General features: G+C 34.1%; 1 protein-coding gene across 4 annotated transcripts; it reads left to right on the forward strand.

Moving 5' to 3' along the window:
• Positions 1-511: 511 nt before the first annotated feature.
• On the forward strand, positions 512-9,489 carry LOC124835620 (zinc ion-binding protein). Of its 4 annotated transcripts, XM_088106131.1 has the most exons (9): positions 512-824; positions 950-992; positions 3,968-4,050; positions 4,455-4,816; positions 5,505-5,660; positions 6,008-6,131; positions 8,327-8,572; positions 8,688-8,812; positions 9,147-9,489. In XM_088106131.1, exons 2-9 carry the CDS (start codon positions 966-968, stop codon positions 9,317-9,319), a joined length of 1,296 nt encoding a protein of 431 aa, XP_087962257.1. In that variant the 5' UTR covers positions 512-824; positions 950-965; the 3' UTR covers positions 9,320-9,489. The 4 variants fall into 4 exon arrangements, with proteins under 4 accessions (XP_087962257.1, XP_087962258.1, XP_087962259.1 ...); XM_088106132.1 differs by having other exon boundaries at positions 514-992; positions 5,508-5,660; XM_088106133.1 differs by having other exon boundaries at positions 516-992; positions 8,339-8,572.

Consider the following 9,489-nt stretch of genomic DNA (forward strand, 5'->3'; position numbering starts at 1 on the left):
TGAGAGTATTATTTTTTTGAGAGGTCTTAACCATCTTTAAGGTTAAGAGAGTATAATCATAAGTGATTTGTTTAATCATGATAATAAGAAATAATTGGTGTACCCTTATAATATACTTTTAGAGACAGTCCATAAATGATCCATCACATGCAAACGAATAAATCCAATTTAAATTTGTACACTTTTACAATTAATTAATTAATTTTCAAACTTTAGAACGTAAACAAATTTACTCGTTTTGCTATTTTTGTCATGGAAAAATATTGTCTAAACCAAAAAGTTAAATACAAAGATGGATTACAATCAAATATTAAAAAAAATTAAAATTGAATTGATCCATTTAAAATTATAAACCATAAAGTCTTGTCTTTTAGTTTTCCTTTTGTTCAAACGATGCCAAGGAGCACATAATGCAAATGATCCAAAATAGGTGCGTGCCCCTGTTTCGTGGTCATGCTTTGACTGCTCTTTGACCTGAACAAAATGCCAAAATGGTTTCAGTATTTTTTTCTTTTCCTTTTCGGTTTTCTCTCTCTCTCTCTCTCTCTTTATCATTCGTCTTCTTCTCAACCCAGAAGAGGTAATGAAACTTGTTGAGGAAGTTTCACGCATTCACAGAGTTTTGCAGAGAATAGAGCTATGGATGTTTTGTGCTGTGAAATGAAACCACCAAGCTAAAGTCTTTCTCTTTCATTAGGCATGCTGTTGTAGAAGTGAGAAGGAAGAAGAAAGAGCTTTTTCCTCACGCAAACTCAACCCCTTTTTCGTATTATTTGGTCAAGTATTTCTATTTCAGCAAGTTCATCACCTTGGAGTCGAACAAGGTCCGCAACAACAGAATTTTTTATTTATACATTCTCACACTTCATTGCATGCTTTCAGTTTTTTTCTAGAATGTTAAAAATTGAAGCTTTTTAAGACTCACCCTTCTCTGTCACGACGGGTATAGTACCCCCAACAACATAATGCAGCTACCCAAGGAAAATATCATGGTAAGCAAAAAACAACTTATCTCTGCTCTTCACTTGTCCTTTGTGTGTTCGTTTATCATTTTGTATTGTATAGTTTTCTGCTGTATTTTTTCTTTTTTATTTTAGAGCATCGTGCTGTGCCGTTAAATTTGTTTTAAGAGTCAAAATTCTATATCATTTGTTACTCACTACATTGATTTTGAATAATACTTCCTTGAAACAGTAAGAAGCTTTCATGTTAAGCTCCTAAGGTGGTATCTTAGGGGTATAGTTGGCAAGTGTTAATTACAACCATTGTTATTAGAGTTAATAAATTGTTAAATTCCTCCTTCTTTTGGGGACACTTTAGCTTTCATTAATTGCCATGTTGGTTGGTACGAGTCATATATGCACCAAGGTTGTAATATGTGAAGCTTGGTGAATTTTTCAGATTCAATGTTTTTCCCTTACAAAGTGGCGGTGTGAATGTGATAAGGATGGGGCATCATGGAGTATTTAAATTCCACATTGAATAGTATGGTGGGATGATTGGTGGAGTATTTGGGTGCTTGATTCTCTTTCTCCCCCTTGGCAACTAACTTTTAAGGGGGGGGGGGGTGGTTCCCCAATTGTTTGGATGCTTATCATTGGTATCAACGTATATTGTTGGTGTGTTGAAAAGAACAATCTGCATAGGGGCTGGTGGTACAATAAGGACTTGGGTATTATAGGGAGTATAAGTCCCACACATGGTATTAAAGGATGCTTGATGAAGTAATTTTATACTTGATTCTTCCTCTCTTAACAACAACTAGCTTTTAAGGGATGGTTGCTCAAATGCACACAAACATGGGTAGGGTGGTATGATGGAGATTTGGGTTAAGTCTCCCGTGGAGTAGTTTGATATGCTCATATTTTTATTATCACTTCTTATCTTTTAAGAGAGGGTTCTCCTACTGCTTATCAATTGGTATCAAAACTTGTTTTCGGTTTTTCAGAAAGGGCTCTCTACAGTGGAGCTGGCTAGAAAGGCAAACTGAAGTGGCATTAAGTGTCAGCTTGAGTAGTTTGGGATGCTCGATGAAGTACTTAAATGTTTGATCCTCTCCCCTTAAAAAATAGTTTTCAAGGGGACAGTTTTCTGAGTGTTTATCACCACGGCTTTTGATAGAATACTAGTTTTGGAGTTGCTTAAGGTTGCTAGGTTATCAATTACAAACTTCACTGTTTCTATTAGGGCATAAGGACAATTTAGTTAGGAGATAATTAGGATATTAATGAGTTAGTTAGTTACTTGAAGGTGTTAGCTAGATATGAATAGGGGAAGAAGAAGAGAAGAGAAGAGGGGTGCTCATTTTAGTAGATTTTGGGTGCAGATCGATTGCTAGGGCTGAAAAATTCATGAGGTGCAAAAAATTCATTCATTGCATAAGCCACAATATGCATCCTTGAGCATGGAGGGCATGGCAATGCTTTGCTTCTATTCAGAGATAGCTGTGGTAGCCACATCATTGAATGGTTGACTGCCATGAAGCAAAGAGAGTAAACCGAGATGGAAGTTTGTGGCAAAGAAATGGAAACTTCCTCAGTGTTCTTGAAAGAGAGGACCAACATTTTAGAGCTGAAACACATGCTACCCAAGATATTGAATGAAGAGGGTGATCCACATTTGATTGAGCAAGACAAATATATAAATGGAGGAAAGTGGATCAAAATGCATTGAAGTGGAGGCCAGTTGTTGGACAAAAAGGTTGGAGCTACACACCTTTGGTAGAAGCATAGAAGGGGAAACGGAGTCAAAGAGTAACAATTTTAAAGTGTGATGGTAACCTATTGCAATTCTTGAAATCAAAAAATAGAATAAAGAAGGTTCAATAATAAAAACTCACATTCTTTGTAGTGTAGAAGAAAACAAAAATGAAGTGAATTAGCAAGAGAAACAAAGATTATGATGGAGGAAGAAGTGGATGCATCAATAAAGAGAATGAAAATTGTGGGCTGTAAAGATTAGAGTCTTGATAACGCAATTTTTGATTTAAACAAAAATGAACCTGAAGGTGGAGATGCAACCGCGCATAACTGTTTTTAAAATTAACATTTCCATAATAAAAATTCTTTGTTGAGCTCATATTTAATCATGAAGGTGATTCGAACATCTATGGTATTGGAATATTAGAATTTCAATGAGTTGGGTGAGCCTTTGGCATTAAACTTTGATGTGTCTATGGATGATAACTCAGCAATGGAATCAGTGAAAAAGGAGGTCTAAGTGGCAGTAATAGTGCTTCATGTCATACAGATTCTAGTTTCGTCCTGACCACCACCAAAGCCGCCAAACCTGTGCTTGCATGTTGTGACAGTGGGTTCCCATTCCTATGGCAAGAAAGCATTCCAATGCTTTTAGGTGGGCAGATGAAGGTTATGGGGATGAAGATGAACATGGGATCTAGCTTCCACAATTCCAGCCTTGAGGATAAGGTTGAATTTTAGGAAGGTTGGATTGTTAGGGTGTAAGGAGAAGTTAGTCAAGTTAGTTAGAATATTAATGAGTTAATTAGTTAATTGAGGTGTCAGTAAGATATAAATAAGGGAAGAGGGATAGGAGAGAGGAATGATGTTCATTTTGTACATTCAGCATTAGCTCTTTGTGAATGGAGAAATCCTTTATGAGGGAAACTTTTTGAAGGAGAGAGGACTTTCCTATTTCTTATTTTTGTTGCTTTCTCTTTTCAATTCTTGGTTCCTAACGGTAGTCTTCCATATTCGTTAACCTGTCTTAACATTTGTTTTTTATCTCTCCCACTTGACTTTGGAATTGCAATTTGCTTTGTACTTTTCTTGGGTATCAAGTTTCCTCCAAAGAAAATCAGTGTCTTCAAATTGAATCTCCCTGTAGAAGAGTTCACCGAATTAGCTTTTCCATCATAATATATCCCCTCGCTTCCCTTATATTTATGGAGTATGACATTAATTGGACTTAATCAGATATATATTTATAAGTTCATTATTCCTTGCAGCTTGAACAATGCGATACATGCGGGGCTCGTGGTTTGATAGAAAAAGTTGTTACTTGCTCTAAATGCAGTGTGATTCGACATGCGTAATGATCTCAAATTGGCCATTCTCTTTCATATAATTATTTATTTTCTTTCAGTATTTTAATTTTTGTGGCATAATTACTTTCTTGTCTTATTAAGAAAACTAAAAAATGAGAAAAAAAAGCAGGCAAGTGGTATATCTGTCCTATCTGAATTTGCATTCTTTTTGCATGGAAGCTTGAAAACCTAAAAACTGTAAATATTTGCATTATTAACAAGAATGAAGAAAGACTAAAAAAGTGCAAATTTACAATTTAATTTGGCATAATCATTTTACGCATTTTTGTATGGCTTGGCAAATTATTGGCTTTGGTTTGGCCTATGTTTCATTATATATGCCTTGCAGTAGCATAAGTGCAGCATAGAACCTTTTTTCTTAATCAATGCTATATCCATCCCATTTCAGTTATTGCATTCAAATTAATACCACAATAATTCCTAAAGACTGGCTTTGTGAGACTTGCCAACCCAAGCATGATTCAACTTCACCTCGTAAAGTGAACCAGGATGTTGGTTCGTGTGCTAGTAAAAGGAAACCATATGTCAAAAGAGCCAAAGTGAAGTACCTTGACTTGGATGAAGTCATTAGACTTTCTTCTGCGAAGGCTTCTGGTGGATCCAAAAATGTTATTTCCAAGATTCCCTCCCTGACTGCAAAATCAAATCCTCCCATATTACCTCCTAAAGTACTTGGGAAGCTTCCAAGAAATAATGAAGTACACAAGAAGACAATGACTAACCAACATGATTCTTGCTCATTGTTTAAAGGTGGGAATTTCTCTCCATCTTTGCTTCCATGTCTATTTTTCTTAGCATTTATGGTGCACGTTCATGAAAGCACAAAGTTTTAAGTCTGCTGAACTTGCCTTGGTTTTAATCTGATTTGATGGAAATAAAATGTGGACTTGAGCATGCTCATTCCTGTCTAGTCAGAGTTTCTTACACCCACTGCTTGGATTCATTTCATTTGTATGTATAATTAAAGAGAAATAATATTTAAGTTAATAACTCTCTGGATTGTTTTAAAAGAAGTTATCAGATATAAAGAGTCTGTTTTGGATACATTTCTGCAATAACACTTTTTGGAGAGAAAAATAAGAAGAAAAAAGGAAATGAGATTTTTCATGAGGTAAAATTAGCTCATTAGTAGGCTAATTTGTAAAAGCTTTTCATAACTTTTCTTACTTTTAACTTGTGCATAAGCCAATTTTAGCTTATTGAGAAACTCATTTTATTTTTCTCTCGTATAAGTGCTTTTGTAGAAATTTGTAATAACAGATCCCGAGTCTAAATTTAATTTCCATTCACTGGCACTGACTGTATAAGAGTTTGAACTATCAGAGATATAGAACCACAGTATGACTGGTTTAGAAAAAAAATGTATTAAATCTTCTGCTTTTGAAATTTACCAGGAGATAAGTTTGTGATTTGTTTTTTAATGAGACTATGGTTCTAGTAGGATCAACACAGGAGTGTATAGAAGAAAATCAGCAACCCTTTGGTGGACTGGTAGCTGGCAAAAATGTACAGGCCCATGATCCTCAGAAAGAAAAGGCTACAAAAGATGCCCCTTTTGGAGATTTATCAGCAACGAAATCTTTCCCTATTGTTGGTTAGCAAGGATACTTTTCTTTATATGATTTCATTCTATGTTACGCGTAATGCTTTTAACTGGTGTTAAATCCTAACATCTCTAGGTGCAAATGTAAGGGTTGTATTATGTATGTATTAGGAGTTCTATATCGAGTAGGATAAACTATATGATGTGGTACTTAATTCTTGAGGTTCTTCCATCTAATGAACTAGTTTTTTTGGGTTGGACTTTCCTCTTGTGTTTAAGTCTAACATTATATAGTATATGAATGATATATGATGATGTTAGTCACTTGCATCTTGTGGGGTTCTCAAGCTGTCATATCTTATTTTATTACCTTTCCTTTTGCTCTCTCTCTTCCTTAGGTGGTGAACCTAGCGACCATGCTGAGTGTAACAGGTCTAATATTGAAAAGAGTGACCCTCAGAGTATTCAGAAAAACTTAAACCTTTATCGTGAATTTTTACCCTCCTCAATTCATGCTTGGAGGTATGTACCTTCTTTTTTGCCTTAAACTTGTCATTGATAACCTTTTTACCTTGCATCGCTCTTCCTTCCTAATGCACATTAAATTTCGTATGGTGATTACAATGAGATTGGAACTATCGGATCTCATCAATTTTATCTTTTACCATTTACGAATTACTTCTTTCAAGTAGATTCAGTTTCAGGAATGACCGTGTCCATGGGTGGATGAAAGCTGTGAGCTTTTATGCTTGGACTTTTTATCTTATTTTGAATATCTATGAAGTTTTGTTCCTTCCCTTTACGGTGGTAAATAATCCATTCCATAAACAAATACGGCCATGTTAGGGTATAATTACAAGCAATCACATTTGCAAGATATATATGCTTATTTTTGTTAAAATAAATGGTTTTGATCTTGTAAAGTTCGTGATTAAGTCCGAAGAGTTAATGACATTCTATTACAATTGGTAAAACATAGGAACCTCTATGAAATCTCAAATAAACTATTGGAACATGTAGAATTAGGTTTAATGTGTCTAGGATCTCTTTGGAATAACTTTTCTGTACAAATTTCTGGAAGAGAAAAATAAGAAGAAAAAACTACATAAGCTTTTCCATAACCTAAGCACAAATTAAAAATAAGGATTTAGAGAAGTTATATGAGAGAACTTCTATAAATTAGCTTGTGCATAAATTAATTTTAATTCATGGAGAATTTAATTTCAATTTCTTTATTTTATTTTTCTCTTCTATAAATCTTTATGGAAAAACTCATCCAATCAAACCTTAGCTCCTTATTGAAATAAACATAAATTAGAATTTCTTTACAATTCTCAATGCTCTTGCTCTGTACCGTACCTATAAAGGATACATGAGGAGATAAGTGTAATACCTATTAAGAAAAAGATGACAGAAAATCAATTAAGGTATTTTAAAGTTTTAGACATGTGAAAAAAAAAAAGGTTACTTACTATGAAGCCCCAATATGTGATGGGACAATTTGTTTGAAATTAACGATACACTAAATCTAGTAATATACCTTACATTAAGAACAAATTACATATTGGCACAAATATGTACACTTCTATTAAGTTTAAAGGCCAAGTAAATGGGGAATAGGAAGAGGAAAAATAAGAGGAAAGAAGGCTAGTTTATTTTATGTGTTCTTTCTTACAAGGAATGCGCTCGATGTACCAACAAAGGAGGTAACATGTTCTATATTATATAAATCTAATTTTTTTAATTCGAAATATTCAAAATTTAAATTCAAAATATAGAAAATAGTTGTATTGAAGCCGTATTTGAATGTGACTTGAGCCATGACCTTTTATAATTAGCTATGTTAGAGTAGTCAAATTATAGTCAAATTATAATATATAAATAAAATACAAACTTCATCTTAATAAGCTGCAATTATATCGTAGGCTTATTACAACCGTATCTTTGGTTTTAAAAAATGGGATATTTTTAGAATACTTATCCAGCATATCAGTTTTCAACACTACTACAACACCCATACTTTTGCTATTTTAGAGTATTCAGACTTCATAGGTTAGTGGAGGGGAGACACTAATAGGGAGAGTAGATTGCATGATTTTTAAATCTATGACAACAGATAGGAGACATGAAGGACATTTGGGAAATTATATCATAGAATTTCATGATAAATAGTATTCTTAAAAATTTTGTTTCTAAGTAAGTCCGAAGATGTGTGATTCATGTAGTAGACAACCGCTTAATATGATAAAGTATTTTTATTGTAATTTTTATTTCTCATCAACTTGTTGCTGCATTATAAGGGCATGGTTCTTGTATGGTGGTGACGATACTTGTCCGGACATTTCCTAACAAAATCCCTTCTACTCTCCGTGGTGTGAACTTGTTGGATCACTTTCATCTTGACTGCTGCTAAATTATTGAACGCTTATTATTATTATTTTCTTTTTTTAAAACTGCGTTTGTTAGTAAATTCAAACTTTCTGGCTGCTCAAAAACACTTCTGTGAGTAGAACATAGGCTAGATTCTTATTTATTATCAAAACAAGCAGTTCTCTATATGATTTCCTAGCATTATATGAGACCAGAGGTTGCTATGCTACTATGTACAAGTGTCCATTAATTGAGGAATTTACTGCAAGAATATGATACTTGAAACAGCAAGCATTTAGTTGGGTGAAGGTTACAGTTTTACTCATCTCAAATTTAACATGTTGTAGACCATTTTGTAGGGGTCAGATCCAAATTCTTCAAACAGCTGCATCTAGCATAATTTATGATGGGTTTGAGGCCCAACCACCATGCATTGTTAACAAGAAAGCATATAAACTTTCAAGAGAAATGCCATCAGTCCTGCAACTGGAGTCACTTCCTGCATTGAATGTCTTGACTGACATATTCCCAGATGATTCTCCTAACCTTCAGGATATTGCATTGTACTTCTTTCCATCAGAACATACTGATAGGTCATTTCTTCCTATTTTCTTGATCTTTTTCATTTTCCTTTTTTCTTTTTGGTGTCAGCCATGTGGACAGTTGCGGTTTAAGCTACTTATCCTACATGTTCTGAATTGAGTGTAGGTTCAGAAAGGACCTGAATGACATATTGAAGTTTATGAATGACAAGAAAGCAATGCTAAGAAGTTTTATTCGTGGAGTGGAGTTGCTAGTATTTACGTCAAATCAACTTGACATAGACTCAAGGGGTACGTAAACTGAACGGCTTCATTCATTAACTCTGCTTTTTCTTTACACCCTGATCTACAATTCCCTTCCATTAATGTATATTTCACATCAAAATTCAGGGAGGAGAGAGCAGGTTTGAAATATTAATTTTTATCGTGAGTTTTGTTGGTTTCTTATGCTTTGTATTTTTTTTATTTTTAATAAATTTTCATGTAATGGCAAATGATTGATAGGTTTCTTAGCTGAAATGCGAAATTTTATAGTGATGTTTAACGTAACCTTATTTGGAATTTGTTTGTCCCATTTGCTTGCATTAAACAATCAACATTTGTTGACATTAACTAGTGTGGGCAGGTGTTATTGCTGAAGTAAAGGCTGGACATTTCCTATGGGGAGTGTTTCGCCAATTTAACAGTGATGAAGGCATGGAGCCAGTTGATATGGAAATTGATATGATTGGAGGAAAAGATGTGGAGGGAAAAGTTGATCGCATTATGAAAGATAAACCCAAGAGGCTTATTATTTGAAAAGTGTAATAACAGACTGCTTATTGTTCCACTATGTTTTGAAGCATTTACCTTAATGTCTGCATGAAAATTGCTGCGTGCCACATATGTTTTGTATTACACTTACCTTAAAGTTCATTATACATCATTACAAACCATAATCCTAGTAAAACAACTAAGGTTCACAACTA

Source organism: Vigna umbellata, chromosome 2 (assembly GCF_029865625.1).
Source record: "Vigna umbellata cultivar VRB3 chromosome 2, Vumbellata_1.0, whole genome shotgun sequence".
NCBI classification, from domain to species: Eukaryota; Viridiplantae; Streptophyta; class Magnoliopsida; order Fabales; family Fabaceae; genus Vigna; species Vigna umbellata.

What these genes read in the sequence shown, in the direction of transcription:
- LOC124835620 (XM_088106131.1), top strand. Translation starts at nt 966, where the DNA reads ATGCAGCTACCCAAGGAAAATATCATG. An exon ending in TTCTTGCTCATTGTTTAAAG is followed by an intron (nt 4,817 to 5,504) that starts GTGGGAATTTCT and finishes CTATGGTTCTAG; the next exon opens with TAGGATCAACACAGGAGTGT. An exon ending in ACTTGACATAGACTCAAGGG is followed by an intron (nt 8,813 to 9,146) that starts GTACGTAAACTG and finishes TAGTGTGGGCAG; the next exon opens with GTGTTATTGCTGAAGTAAAG.